General features: G+C 53.1%; 1 protein-coding gene across 7 annotated transcripts in view; it reads left to right on the top strand.

Moving 5' to 3' along the window:
- CACNA2D4 (calcium voltage-gated channel auxiliary subunit alpha2delta 4) overlaps positions 1–15,398 on the top strand; it is a 133,233-nt gene that overhangs the window by 101,878 nt on the left and 15,957 nt on the right. For 6 of the 7 annotated variants that reach the window (XM_054444108.1, XM_063672310.1, XM_054444109.1 and 3 more), the window contains 3 exons: positions 6,226–6,287; positions 7,343–7,387; positions 7,587–7,649. In XM_054444108.1, the coding sequence (XP_054300083.1) occupies positions 6,226–6,287; positions 7,343–7,387; positions 7,587–7,649 (170 nt within the window). Of the gene's footprint in view, positions 1–6,225; positions 6,288–7,342; positions 7,388–7,586; positions 7,650–8,358; positions 9,977–15,398 lie in introns of those variants that run through there. The other variant, XM_054444110.1, reaches the window with a different exon arrangement.

Here is a 15,398-nt window from a genome sequence, read left to right as displayed (position 1 = left end):
TTCTCAAGACAGAGGGGGAGGAAAGAGAAGCAGATAAAGGGCTAGGAGGGCAAAGCTGGAGCTTCTGACTCCTGGGACCACAGCACTCAACAGTGTGCAAACTCATATGTTCATGTGCATGCTATGTGTGTGCATGTGTGTGTACGTGTGTGTGCATGTGCATGGTGCACATGTGTATATGCATGTGTGTGCAAGCGTGTGTGTATGCCTGTGTGTCCGTGTGTGCATGCATGGGTATGTGTGTGCAAGAGTGTGTGCATGTATGTGTGCGTCCGTGTGTGCATGTATGTGTGTGCAAGTGTGTGCATGTATGTGTGCGTCCATGTGTGTGCAAGTGTGTGTGCATGTGTGTGTGTGTGCAAGTGTGTGTCCGTGTGTGTCCATGTGTGTATGCATGGGTATGTGTGCAAATGTGTGTGCATGTATGTGTGTCCGTGTGTGTGCATGTATGTGTGCGTGCAAGTGTGTGTGCAAGTGTGTGCGTGCAAGTGTGCATGTGTGTGTGCAAGTGTGTGCGCATGTATGTGGGTCCTGTGTGCATGTATGTGTGCAAGTGTGTGCATGTATGTGTGTCCGTGTGTGTGCAAGTGTGTGTGCATGTATGTGTCCGTGTGTGTGCAAGTGTGTGTGCATGTATGTGCGCGTCCATGTGTGTGCATGTATGTTTGTGCAAGTGTGTGTGCATGTATATGTGCGTCCGTGTGTGCATGTATGTGTGCAAGTGTGTGCAATTATGTGCATGTATGTGTGTGTGCAAGTGTGTGCATGTGTGTGTGCGTGTGTGTGCAAGTGTGTGTGCATGTATGTGTGTGCATGTGTGTGTGCAAGTGTGCGTGTGTGTCCATGTGTGCATGTGTGTGCAAGTGTGTGCATGTATGTGTGTCCATGTGCATGTATGTGTGTGCGAGTGTGTGTGTATGCCTGTGTGTCCGTGTGTGCATGCATGGGTATGTGTGTGCAAGTGTGTGTGCATGTATGTGTGTGTCCGTGTGTGCATGTATGTGTGTGCATGTGTGTGCATGTATGTGTGTGTCCATGTGTGCATGCATGGGTATGTGTGTGCAAGTGTGTGTGTATGTATGTGTGTGTCCATGTGTGCATGCATGGGTATGTGTGTGTCCATGTGTGTGCATGTATGTGTGTGTCCATGTGTGCATGCATGGGTATGTGTGTGTCCATGTGTGTGCATGTATGTGTGTGTGCATGCGCAGCTCTTTGGTTTTGCCTTCTGTGATGACACAGCAGCACCGAGGTGACAGTCTGTGTGCACAGCAAAGACGTACATCTTGATAAGCCGCCTGCCGGCTTGGCCTTATTGAGGCTCTTTGTTACATTGTCTGCCAGCGGAGCTGAGCTGCGATCTTACAGGAAAGCTGCTTTGGAGGAAGGCACGAGATCAATGTGGAGATGCAGGGCAGAGAGGGAAGGCAAGGGACAGCCCGGAGAGGCAGGACAGGAGGGAGGGAAGGGATCCAGGTCAACTGGGGCAGGAGGCCCGCTGGGGCAGGAAGCGGTCTGAGATTTGTCGTCCTCTTTCAGGTCATGACAGGCCCTCCTGGGGACCAAGGTCAGGGTCTAAAACAGGGGCCCACCATGCACAGGCATCAGGGAAGGTTTCCTGATAACTCCCAGGAAAGCAACAGGAAAAGCCGACTGCCTTGCATTCCCTCAGGCCCTTTGCCTGAATTTCTCTTCAGCGAAAGGTGTGAGCTTGCCTGCAAACATAATATCATAAGGTGTTTTCTCCTGCACACAGCTGGCTAGCAAGAGATGATGGGAGGAAGGGCAGTCCTCCCCGCAAGTAGCCACTCACCGAATGAGCAGAGCAGGGATCCTGGGGACTCGGTTCCCTGGGTGTCTGGAGTGGAAAAGCACAACTTGGGTTGTGGGACTGCAGTTGACAGAAGGATTCAATATGATGCAAGCCAGAGGGTGCAAGCGGTTGGGCACGGCAGAACACCGTTGACTCACTGGTAAATGCATTTCTGTGCCTCACCGCCTTTACTCCCAATACTGTGTCTTATCTTCAACATCTTATAGTTCTTGCCATAAGGAAGTTCTTCTTCGTGTCTCACTTAAATCCCCATTTCTTAGTGGATTGCCTCCAAAGTCTTCAAGGGACCCAGAGCACAGCTCAACCTCCAGGATCTTAAGTTCAGGGACAGTGAGAGGGCACAGCAAAATGGAGAGGAAGGAGGTCAGCAAGGTCCCCTGAAGCTTGGAGGGAAGGGACAGTGAGACCTGGCAGAATTCTGCTTCCCTGTCAAGTGGCTGGCTCGGCTCGAGTTGAATTTGCTTACGTAGCTCAAGAAAAATTTATGGAGCCACACTGTGATAGGTACGATTCTAGGTGCTGGGGATCAAGACTCAATCCCCTGCCTGCTATTAGCCCCAGACACACAATAAATGAGAAATCAAATAGATGAACAAATCATGTCACTTAGAAAATTAAAAAAGTAATGAGATAGAGAGTGAAAGGTGAGGGAGGTCCCCCTGGCCGGCTTTATCTCGGGAGGCCGGGGACAGCCAGTCTAGGAGATGATGTTGGGCTGAGACCTGACGATGGGAAGGAGCCAGCCATGTAAAGTTCTAGGGGAAGAGCATTCCAGGAGGAGAGAACAGCTGGTACAAATGCCTTGGGGTGAGAATGAGCTTAACATGTTTGAGACGTGAAGTGTTTCTGGTTGAAATCAGAGAAATCAGCAGAGCCAGTTCCCGTGGCCATCTTACAAGTTTAGATTTTAAGATCAATGGGGACCAGGCATGATGACTCATGCCTGTAGTCCCAGCACTTTGGGAGGCTGAGGCGGGTAGATCACTTGAGGTCAAGAGTTTGAGACCAGCCTGGCTAACATGGTAAAACCCCATCTCCACTAGAAATACAAAAATTAGCCATGCACGGTGTCACACGCACCTGTAATCCTAGCTACCAGGGAGGCTGAGGCAGGAGAATCACTTGAACCCGGGAGGTGGAGGTTGCAATGAGCTGAGATCGTGCCACTGCACTCCAGCCTGGGTGACAGAGTGAGACTCTGTCTCAAAAACACAAAACAAACAAAAAAGAGCAATGGGACGACATTAGAGGATTTTAAGCCAGGGAGTGGTGTGATTTGATCTTCAGAAAGATCCACTCTACGTGGAGAATGGATCAGAGAGAGGCAGGATGGAAAGCGGGGGCCAGTTTGGGGGTGCTTGCATTAATCCAAGTGAGAGCAATGTTGGCTTGGCCAAGCATGGTAACCGTGGAGATGGAGGGAAGCAGACAGATTTACAAAGTTTTGGAACTGAGGTGTGGAGACCTTGGATAGGAGGAGGGAAAGTGATAGCAATCAGATAGAAAATGTGTCCTGAAATGGAGAAGTCTCAAGGAGGGTCAGGTCTGGGGAAGAACATGCCAAGTTCAAAGTGAGAGGTGAAGCCAGCTGGACTTCTTGGGTCGAGTGGGGACTTGGAGAACTTTTTTGTCTTACAAGAGGATGGTAAAACGCACTCATTAGGGCTCTGTGACCCAAGGGCAGACAACATGCCAATAGGCGGTTGCAATGCCCTAAATTTCGCAAAGGACACCCGGGGCAAGACACACAGCTTGCCTTGGAGGAGCTTGGAATGGAACCAAGTGGGGGAAAATCTGCTCTGTGCCCTGCTCCCCCCATTTCTGCCCAAGGAGCCTCAAAACCTACACCCCCACCCTCTCCAGACTCCCCATGTTAGAATCATAGAATTTCTTCCAGCTCAGAAATCTCATGATTCTATGCGACTTGACACTGAGCCATCAAATGGAAAGGCAGAGTCTCATTCTAGGAATAATGTGAGGCCTCTTTGACCACTGGAGGCCAAGGACAGGATGAAGGAAGCTTTCTTCAATCCCGAAGAGCTGGTCATTCTGAGCACTAGCGTGATTCACTCTGATGATCCTCTTTCATTTAGCCTTTTCCTACAGGTGAAAGAAATCTGTCTAAAATGAATATCTAGGGTGGTCTTATAAGGGAAAAGAAGGAGGAGAGACTGAGGGGTCCCCGCAACCTTAGAGGGGCACATGAGCAGGAGGAGGAGCACGGCCATGCTAAGCCCTGAGCACACCTCACCTGCTGCTGTGCACTGTGTCTGCAGCTCTCATCTTTGTCATGAGCCAGCAAATGGGTCTACCCCTCCCCTTCCAGCCCACTCCTTTCAGCTACCTGGACCTCAAAGCAACAAAGACACCCCCAAAGCACTCAAATGTTCCCATATCATAGGACACGTTCAAGAAGGCCAGCCAGCCAGAGTACCACCCCAGGATTGCCATGAGACTCCAAGGAAGGGGAGGGGCCTCTCAAAGCCTCAGTTTCTTCATCGGCAAACTCAGATTAGCTCTAGAACAACACTGTCCAAAACCGTGGCCACCAACCATACGTGGCTATTTAAATTTAAGTTAATTAAAATTAAATTTTTTTAAAATTCAGGTCCTCAGGCGTGCTAGCCACACTCCGAGTTCTCAGTAGCCACATGTGGCTATTGGCTACTGTTTAGGACAGCACAGATGTAGGTCATCTTCATCATCTTAGAAGGTTCAATTGGTGAGGCTTTAGGACAGGGGTTCCCTAAATATAGTGCCTGGACTAGCAGCATCGGCAACCCCTGGGAACACTTCAGAAACTCTCAGGCCCACCCTGGACCCCCTGAAGGAGAAACTCTGGGGGTGGGGTTCTAACAAACCCCAGGCGATTCTGATGCACGCTGAAGTTTAAAAACCAAGGCTCTAGTCTAGAGTAACAGCCTCACACATTATCCCACTTGAGCCTCAACAATCTTATGCAACTTCTGCCCTTCTAGGGGAAGTGGAACCGTGACTCATCTTGCAGCTGAGGAGACAAAATGCAAAGATCACAACCCTGGAAAATGCAGGGCTGGACCTCTGGCCTTTGACCCTTCCCTGCTCTCATTTTTCCCATCAAATTTCTCTAAGATCATTCCAGATTGAAAAAACAAAAACACAATCCTGTATCTCTGTGCCATACTGGAACTCCCACCAACTGGGTACTCGAGAAGTGAGAATGACTGTGATGGACACAGCGTGATGGTTAAGAAGCCACATCCGTTGACGTTCCACAGATGAGGAGACCGGAGCCTGAGTAGACAGCGGCTTGCCTGTGCCTGCCACTCCTTCCCAACCACCAGGACTCAGTCCAGGTTCAGAGACGAGGCAGGTTCAGGGATAGACAGGCCCAGGCTGCAGTCCTGCTTCTGTGATTAACGAGCTGGTGACTTGGGCAAGCCATGTGACTCTGAAAAGCCTCCATTTCTTCAGCTTGGAAAGTCAGAATAATAATAGGACTGGCCTGCTGCGGGATTCAATACACTCATGCATGTGAGGTGCTGGACACGTTCTAAGCGCCCAGTGCAGTTTTGATATTATTATACCAGACACTAAGAAGCTGGCCTAGTTTTGAAATTCTTCTTCTTTTCAATATAACCTGCCGCTTCTTTCTATTCATTGGCCCCAAGTTTTCCTGGAGCTCTTTGTCCCAGATTTCTCTTGATATGTGAGCACCCGCTTGGGTTCTCCAAGCCTATTTGGGAACCAGAAAGGCAGGGGTGGCCCTTGTAAGCAGAGTCATCAAAAGAGAACTATTTGCCAGCTGGTGGTGCCTGTAGTTTCCTGGAACCCACCTGCAGCCCTGGGCAAATCCGAACCTGGCTTTGAGCTGGAAAAGAGCCTCCTTATAAAGCGGGGAAGATCCTGAGCAGACAGAGGGTGTTAAAGAAATGGTTACACCAGGTTAAGATCCAAGGAGCCCATGAGTTGCTAGGGCAACGGCCCTGAATTCCAGTCTCAGGTCGCCACTCTTGGTCACGTGATTTGGTCAAATGGGTGGGTCTCTCTGGCCTCTACATTCCCATCTATGGGAAAGGGGGGACTGAGCTGTCCCATCCACCAGCCTTGAGTTCCCAGAGATCTAGGATGAATCTGCCCTCATTGTTCTCTGGAATGGGAGCCTCATCACTGCTGGGCACTTTCTGGCGCTCTTCCAGTGGGGACGAGAGGGGCTGCCGTCTCTCTTCTTCCCCCACCCCTCCCACTCCCCAGGAACCTCAATTTGCTCTCTGTCCTCTGACGCAGTCCTCCCATCCGCTGCTGTCTCTCTCCTCAGTTCCTGCGGAAGCACCTCCTCTCTTTAACTTGACTCTATTTTTTTCTCTCCCCGTCTCTTCCCTGGCCTTGCGCTCGCTCTTCCTGCCCTGTAGCCGTGGGCGTCCAAATGAAGCTGGAATTCCTCCAGCGCAAATTCTGGGCGGCAACGCGGCAGGTAGGTGTGATGTCGGGCCAGGTCGGGGCTGGGGACTCACCACGCTCCCCTGGGTGTGAGACCCCCTCGCCCTCCCCTTGGATGCTCCGCTGCCTTGAGGCTCTCAGGATGCCCTCCCGGCCCCTCTGCTTCTCAGCCCCTCAGCTCCCCAGCCTGCAGGCCAGGCCTCAGCGCTGGTCCCCAGCCCCTCCCAGCCCAGTGCTGAGGGGCACGACCCAGAGTCACCCCTTCTCACCACCCCAAAGCCACTGGCACGCCTCCCCGCTGCAAAGGGAGAGCCACCTCGATCCACCGTCCAAGGTCCAGGGTCCAGGCCCTGATGGCTGGCAAGAGATGCCAGAGACAACAGCGGCTTCTGGCTGAGAACTCCCAGCTCTCCCTGGCCCGGTCCTGTCCGTTCTACTGGCTCCTTTCCCCTCTGCTTCCCCAGAGCCCTCAGGTCCCTCTGAGCTTCTGAGCTGCCCTCATCATCTCCCTCAAGCTCCCTCAGCCCCAATGTCCCGCAACGCCAAGCCCCTCCGGCCCCCATCACTCGCTGCTGCGGCCTGACTTTGGGCAGGTGCAGGGAGCCCGAGAGTGAATTGAGAGGGACGGAGGGCAGGGGGCTGCGGTCACCCACCGCCTCACCAGACAGTCAGTGCAGGAGCCCTGCAGAACCCACAAAGCCCCCTCCCCACACCAGCAACGAGGCCCAGGGACTGCAGAGCCTGCACCTCTAGAAGGGCTACCTGGGCCAATCCACCAGCCAGGCACCCACAGGCCACATACCACATGCATACCACACACACAGTGCTAACACACACCACACGCATGTGCCGTCCCCATACAGACACCCCACACACGGACACACACACGCACACACCTCACAGACGTGCTCTCCACATACGATACACACATCCCACACCCCACACACGTGCCCTCTGCATGCAGATACACACCCCATGCACACATGCACACACACTGCAAATGTACCACACACGCAGCTTTCCCACTAACACATGCCATTTCTACCACACATGCAGTGTCCCACATTCAGTCTCTCCTCTTTCTTCCAGTGCAGCACCGTGGACGGGCCGTGCACACAGAGCTGCGAGGACAGTGTAAGTTCTGCCCGTGTGAGGAAGGTGGAGGAGGGAGCCATGGCCCTCCGCCCGGTCCTCCTGGCAGGCCAGCTTCCCTCTCCCAAATGCTCTCCCCTGCAGTGAAGCTGCCACGCTGCCTTCCAGAGCTGGGGGACAGGCCAGAGGACCGGGCAGGGTGAGGGCCCTGGCATAACCTCTCCTCTGGGTTTCCTCTCAGGATCTGGACTGCTTCGTCATTGACAACAACGGGTTCATTCTGATCTCCAAGAGGTCCCAAGAGGTGAGTCACTGGGGATGTAGAACGAGGGGGAGAGGGCGGCAGGAGGACTGGAGACATCAGGCAGCCACTCCAGCCAAAGACAGCCCCATGGCCCCCAAGGGAACCCTGCTGGGGGCCAATTCAGGTGAAAGGTCTGAAGAACACGGTGTTCTTGACGCCAGAGTCAACAGAGCAAAAGGCAGAATTTGGAGCATTTTTCAACTCAGAGAGTCAGAGAAAATATTACTTCTTCATTTTATCTGTCACTAGCCTGGCCTCCTCCCGTGCCTGGTAGGAGCCACTCAGTAACCCCATCTCAGGGCCCTGCCTGGCCACACTGGCTCAGCCTCACTCGGGGCCTCCCCACAGGGATCCAAGCACACTCACTCATCAAATCACTCCCCAACCCCCGCCTGCCTTTCTACCATCGTGGGGCCCAGAAGACGCGGCTTCCCCACTTCATGTTCTTGTCCTGTCTGGACCTTATGGAAAATTATACTCTCGCCCACCACACCCGGCATTCGGTGTGTCAGAGAAGAAATGGGGGATGGGCGTGATGCTTTCTCGCCTGAATGCCTGGCTTGCACATCCTAATCTTCCCCCCGCCCCCGCTGGCTGTGGGTATCTTCCTGAACCCAGCGTGTGCTCAGAAAGGAAAAAGAGAAAGTACAATAATATTTTTATACTTGCTGGGCTCCAAAAGGGGCCTCAAAATGGATTATTTCTTTAGCCAGGAATCAAACTGAGAAAGAAGTCCATTCAAACCTGAAGCAAATCCAGATATATTCACCAGATGTATTTCCTTGAAGCAAGGCAGAAGCATCAGAACAGCCTCCTGCCTGAGCCTCGGGGAAAGAGGCATAGTATTTGGTTCTGTGTGAGCTTTGCTACTAATTAGAAACGTGATGTGGGCAAGCGGCTTCCATTAGCTGTGTCTCGCGGGGGGCTGGACTACACAGCGTCTGAGCCAGCCCCAGCTGAAGGCCCTAAGTGCCTGGGATGTGGAGGCTGATGCGGAGGTCGTGGCCAAGGCCGCCTCCACGCATCGTAGGGCTGTGGTCTGGCCTGAACGGGATGTGGCTTCGGATCCAAAGAAGTCGGAACAGGGCGGGAACGGGAGCAGGGGTGTCGGAAGGAGACTTGGGAAAGAAGGCAAGTGAGGACAAAGGGGCACTAGCGGGTCATGAAATCTAACTCCTTGGGGTAGCGTTTAAATGACCCACTTAATGAGCAGCAGGTCTCAGCCACCAGAGCAGAGAAGCCAAAGATGGTTTCGTTCTACTTCCTGTTGGTGGGACTAGGGAGGGGGCTTTGCAGGACACACAGCTAATTGTGCCTCACGGTCACCTGGGTGCCTGCCTCTGGTACCCACCCCCCTTCTCCCTTTCATGACCCCTTTCGGCCATTTCACTCCTCCCCAGACAGAGCGCTGGGCCTTTGTATTTTTCCATTGCTCTGGGAGAAAACCGGTGATGACGAGAGTTGAAACCAGTGGTTGGTGTGAGGCTCTGGGATCACCTGATGCCCCCTCATTCGTGCTCCAACCCCTCTCGCCCTGGGTGACTGAGACTGACCATGTCCCCAGGCCTCCCGTGGTGCTGGCTTTCAAGGGCCGGAGCATGGGCTAAGGCATCCTAGAGAGAGCTTGCATCCTGGACACTGGGATGGGAGGTGGCAGGACAGAGGGAGAGGATGGCCAAGCCTGAGAGCAAGCTCTAGAGCAGGGGTAGGCGAGCGTTTCCTAAAGGGGCAGATGCACATGTTGGTTTTGAGCTTCATGAGACTCAGCCCTGCTGTTGCAGCAAGAAAGCAGCCATGGGCTATCTGCAAGCAAATGCACGTGGCATTGCTCCAGTAAAACCTTTGAATACTGAAATGTGAATTTCATATAAATTTCATGTGTCATGAGATGTTATCCATCTTTTGACTTTTTTCCCCAACCACTTGAACATGGAAAAGCCAGTCTTAGATCAAGGGCTCACATGAATCAACAGTGAGCCAGGCTTGGTCTAGGGGCTGTAGTTGCCAGCCCCTGCTCCAGAGGCAGCCGGACAACCGTGCGGGGAGCTGGCCCTGGAGGGAAATCACCCCAGCCTTGAGACGCTGGTGAGCACGTGGCATCTCGAGATAGGAACCCCTCGGGGGACCCTCTCATAACCCACTGGGCCACTTTGGTCCTATTCTGTCCGGACCACATTTGCTCACATGTCTTCACAGATTGTAAAATCACTGAGAACATGTTTGGATTAGATGTGGTAGCAATCAGTTACTCAGAGATTTGTATTTTATAATGTATTTGTTTACTTAACTCATTCACCCCCATTTTCTTAATGATTCTATTACCTTTTTACCCCATGTGTAGTTTTATATGCCATCCAAATCCTCCATGAAATGAAGCAGGGCAGAAACGAACTGACCTTCTAGAGGCTCCTGCCAGGGCCCCCGCTCCCGCCGTGCGTGGCTCACCCTTGCTCCCCCAATGGTGAGGCCCCAGAAGGGAGGAGGGGCCCCCACATCATCTGCTGGGACCTTATTAGTCTCACTTTACACAAGAGGGGAAAATGAGGTCCCGCAAGGTTAGGGCATTAACCCCAAAACGCACAGCAACAGAAAAGCTAGAATTCAAACCTAGAAAGCCAACTGAAGAGCAGCAAAGAAGAGGGGAAGAAGACTCCAGAAAAGACCTCTTGGAAGGGGAACTGAGCTGGGAGAACACTGGTCTTGATGGGACCTCAGCATTTGCAGGGCACAATTCATGGCCCCAGCTAGGTTGGCCTTCTCTGGTGGGTGTGGAGGCTGCAAGTCCCGGCCCCCTGGGTGACACTCCCGGCCCTGAGCCCCACCCAGGTCACTGTGTCACCGCTTAAGGCAGAGTTCATTCACTTGCTGCGCTCGGCTGAGTCTCATGGAATTAGGACCAATGCCTCTAGGACCTGAAAGGCAAGGCCCAGGAATCCCAACCCTGTGTTAAGCTCTGGGCTAGTGTCAAGGCCCTGGGAGTCATGACACTGTGACAGGGCTCAGTTCCTCTTTCCTCACTCTGGACAGCTCTGACCATGCAGCCTGAACTGTCTCGGGTTATGGGAGGGCACCAGGCCAGGGACCCCGCCTGGCATGGTGCCTGGCACACAGCACTCGATAACTGTGTGGAGAACTGAACTGGCCTGAGAGTGAGGGCTGGAGGTAGCAGGCGCTAGACTGAGAGATGAGTGGAAGACAGGGCGGTGGAGAGTCTGGGGCTAATGCCACTTGTTCAGCTGTCCGACCCTCTGTCCATCCATCTGTTTTTGCTGTTTTTAAAAAAAACTTATTCATTTAACAACTCTATAGCAGTTATCTATTGCTGCATAACAAATGATCGCAAAAAGAGTGGCTTACAACCAGAAGACTTAAAATCTGGCAGTTTCTGTGGGTAAGGAATCTGGGTGCGGCTGGCTCAGGGTCTTGCACAAGGCTACGGCATTCAAGGTCCCCAGGGCTGTTGTCATGTCCAGGCTTGACTGGAGAAGGATCTGCATCTGGTCACATGTTGGCAGCATGGAGTTCCTCCAGGGCTGTGAGGCAGAGGCCCCCTCTCCCACAGGGCAGCTCACAGCAAAGTTCACAGGGCAGCTCACAGCTCAAAGTTCCTTCATCAGACTGAGCAGACCAAGGTGGAAGTGACAGTCTTTTGAAACCTGATGTCAGAAGTGATACCCCATCACCTTTACCATATTCTGCTTCCTAGAAACAAGTTACTATGTCCAACCTATACTCAAGAGGAGGGGCTTACACAAGGGCAGGACTCCCAGGAGGCCGGGATCATTGTGAACCACTTTAGAGTCTGCCCACCACCAACTCCCACCAACCGACCCAAACCTGCTCCTCTTCCCCAAACACACAAGCGCCATCGAGGGCCACAGGGCTTGGCCTCGCCTAACTCATTCACTCCTCACTGCTCCTCCCTGCTTATCTCTAGGCCTCCAGTGTGGCTGAAGGACAGAAGCCCCAGCATCTGGGAGCTTGTTAGAGATGCAGATTTGCCAGGGTCCCACCCCAGACCTAGGGACTCAGGCACTCTGGGGTTGGGGTCCGGCAGTCTGCTCAAAGGGGCCCTTCCAGGTGACTGGGTGCATGGTGGGTTGAGAACCCTCCCCAGGCCTCATGGCTGCTGTGGTTCTGGATGCACTTTAGCTGGCTGCTGTCACTTTCCTGACTGGGCAAATGTGTCAAAAGCTTCCAGCGACTCCTTGTCCCTGCTAGGGTTCACCCAGGGACCCGGAGAGAGAAGCCTGTTGAGCTACAGATGCAAAGATTCTTCCCAGACAAAGTCCTTGCACGCCCTCCTCCACGTAGTCAGTGAGTGGGGAAACCTCAAGGGCCTCATCTGCAGCCAGCCTGAGGGAGTGGCTGCTTGGCTCTTTCTTGGTGCCGGTGGTGTTCCAGGCCTGCTGATAGACATTTGGCCTCTCTTCCAGGCCAGGGCTCGTTCTTATAATAATAAGAGTTATGGATGACAAGATTGCAACCCTCGATGTGGGGCCTAGAAAGAGAAGCAGACAGCTGGGGACAGACAATGACAGCGGCTTTGTGGAGCTTTGTAATATTTATAGTGGATCTGTCACCCTGAATCTGGGGACTCCGATTCCTGTCATTTGCTTCTGGGCAGCACCCACCCATGGGAGCTGCAAAGTGGATCTTCAAGGGGCAGCAACTGCAGCCTAGAAAATCCGAGGCTCCGTCCCAGCACCTTTCCCTGAGGGACCTGGATCTCTCAGAGCACAGCACCCTGCTCCCTCCACACCCCAGCCCAGTGAGCCGGGACGGGCAGGCCCTCAGAGCAGGGCGTCCCTTTCTGTCGTCAGGGGGCGTCAGGCATGCCTGTCTGGGCCTTGGCTCCTGTTTCTCTGAATCCCTCTCACCTTCTCTGCCCCCTACAGCCCGCCCAGCCCAGGCTCCTCATCTTCAAGTCACTCTCCCAGCCTGGCACATGTTCCCATCCTTTCCACTCTGGGCAGCCTGCTTTGGCCATCTTCCAGGGCACCACATGCCCTGGCAGCAGTGCTCCCTCTGCCTTCCTGGCGTCCCAAATGGCCCTGCTCCACTGGGCCCTCCAGGAATAGAATTAATCCTGTCGTGGTCAGAGACAGGCTCTTCAGGTGACTTTCTGGGGAGTGCAGTGCTGCTCCACCCCCACCCTGCTCCTCCACGTCCCTCCCAGGCACCCCTGAGTGTCCAAAACACTCCTTAGGAGACTGCAGCCTGGAGGACGGACGGGCAGGTGAGACTGCACAAGCCAGGAGCAGACAAAAGGAAACTGATCCCCACACGAGCCAGACACAGGGACTTGAGTGTCCACACCCCTTAGGAGGATGAGCTCCCATCTTTAGAGAAGAAACGGAGGCTGTCCCCAGGTAAGGAGGCCATGGGACATTTACTCCATCTGTCACCAGAGTCAAGAGCACCCCTTCTCTCTGGGCACAGCCTCCCACAGCCCTGCAAATTAGTCCAGGCCTGGGAGGGACTGCCCAACCTCTCATCACTTGGTTGCCTGCCTCTGCCCCCATCTGCTTCCCCTGCAGGCTTCTGGGTGGTGCTCGCAGGACCTCCTCCCCCAGCCTCCCTCCAGACTTGAAGGCCAGGCAGGGGGTCCTCGACTCTTTTGACCCAGCCCCAGAGTTCAAGCAGCCCATGGGCCACTGCTTATTTGTGAATTGTCCCCCGTGAAAGGGGGGCTGGGGCGGTCAGGCCCCTGCATCGTGCTATGCTTTCAATGCCACTCCACGGGCGGTCTGGGGCTCCTAAATCGACAAGGCATCCCACGTCGACGTTTGGACCTTGGCTTTGCAGGTTCAGGGACTCTATTTGAGTCAGGGATTTGCCCTGACAAAGTTCAAAAGAAACTATCAGCCAGGAATTGCATTCTGTTGCCAGAAGAGAAGTGGCTTAAACAACTAAAGGTTTATTCTCTCATAAAAGAATGGATGAAGGCAGCCTGGGCCCGGCCTGTCCCCATCCGCACGATCCCAGCATAGCTCGGGGGGGCTCCTGCCTTCCAGTCCACTTCCCAGAGCGCAAGGGCAACGATGGGGAAGAGGCAAGAGGCGTTGGGCCCGCTTCCCGGAAGTCCCTCCCAGGGCCCTGCTCACATTCCATTGGCCAGTCCCTGCCGCAAGGTCTACTGGGAAATGTAGTCTTTTCGCTGAGCACATGGTTGCCATAATTAAAGTCAGGCTGGCTAACTAAAGAAGACGGGGAGAATGGATATTTTCTGCCAGAGTGACAAATCCTAGAAAAATCAAGTTTGTTATTTATGGAGGGGGATACATTTTTCTAGTGTCCAGGATACACATCCTTGCTCTCAGGGACCTCTCTTCTCAGAATCCAGGGTCTAAACCACAGGGTTGTTGGTGAATAAGCCTAGAATTAGGAAGGAGAATGGGACAGGCTTGTAGGAATTAAGACCACCCTCGTCAGAAGCCTTGTCTCCACCCCGCTGCACTTTCCCAGGGAGCAGAAGACTCGGGTCATTCATTCCCTCACACATTCCTTCAGCAAATATGCATGGAATAATAACTGTGAACAGGACATGGTGCGGTGCTGTGGGACAGAGGTGGATTTCTGTCCCCTAGAATCCTGCTGTCAGGTGGTGAAGGAGTGACGGAGGGGACACACACACACACACACACACACAGTAACTAGAATAGCAAAAAGCGAGCCCCAGCTGAGAGAGTCTACTCTAGCTGGAGGCACCAGGGAGAGCTTTAGGGCTGCGCCGTGAAGAACAGGCAGGATTTCAATGCCTTTCACATTCCCGTGTGCTGTTCTGTCGCTGGAATGCCCTTGACCCTCCCTGCTGTCCCCCTGCCATGTCCACTGCCTTCTTCCATGCAGCCTGCCAGGGTTTTGGGTTCCCACTCTTTTCCACCACTGTAGGAGGTGCCGGTTGTCAGCCAGCCCTGTCTGAGAGTTCGTGTGTTCCCTGTCTGTCCATGCAAACTAGTCTGAAGCTCTTGATTCGTGTCCATTTCATTCATTTTTGCATCAGACTCACCTGGTGAGTGCCTTATGAATAAAAGGTGTTATGAAATAGTTTTTGGTGGTCAGGCCATTCCAGGTAAAGAGCTAGCAGAGTGTAGACAGACAAGTCTGAGTACCTTTGTCTGAATCTGTTTTCCTGCTGCTTACTTTTGTAATTGACCCGTCCATTTTTAGATTACAATTTGCCATGCATTTTTAGTGGGTTGCATCCTTACGTTTTAATTTTATAAGTCAGCCATTTCCACGTATACCGGAAATACTGTAGGATGTAAGGACTATGTTTTGTTATTTAAGTCCAATTTGGAAAGTAATACTTCCTGACTTCATCCCAGATTCCTGGCGTGGGCGCATGGGGGACCTGTGGCCCCATATTGGCTGATTGTAAGTCACAGCGTTATGAACCACGGGCATGGTGCTGGGGTTATTGTCCTGAAACTGCACCATCATCTCTTATTTGAGAGAGAACTTCTCTGGTTGTTCATTGGGTGTTCAGGAGTTGTGCATTCTGACTAGCCCTTGTCTGGAATAAATCTCTGTTCCCTTCAGAAGGCTTGCTGGAGTCTACTTGGCTGCCCAGGGCAGGCCCCAGGTGGGCACCCAGACAATGCCTGGCTTTCCTTGAGATTGGCCAGGCCCATGTGCCTCAGCTCCTGTACCAGCCTTGCATTTCTTTTTATTGATAGTTGTCACACATGTCATCATTTTGGGCCCTGGCAGCTAGAAAGCTCTCCATGAAGAACCTGACATGGC

This window comes from Pongo pygmaeus, chromosome 10 (assembly GCF_028885625.2).
Source record: "Pongo pygmaeus isolate AG05252 chromosome 10, NHGRI_mPonPyg2-v2.0_pri, whole genome shotgun sequence".
Taxonomy (NCBI): domain Eukaryota; kingdom Metazoa; phylum Chordata; class Mammalia; order Primates; family Hominidae; genus Pongo; species Pongo pygmaeus.
Note: the sequence above shows the minus strand (reverse complement) of the source record. Positions and strands in the feature narration are given on the sequence as shown.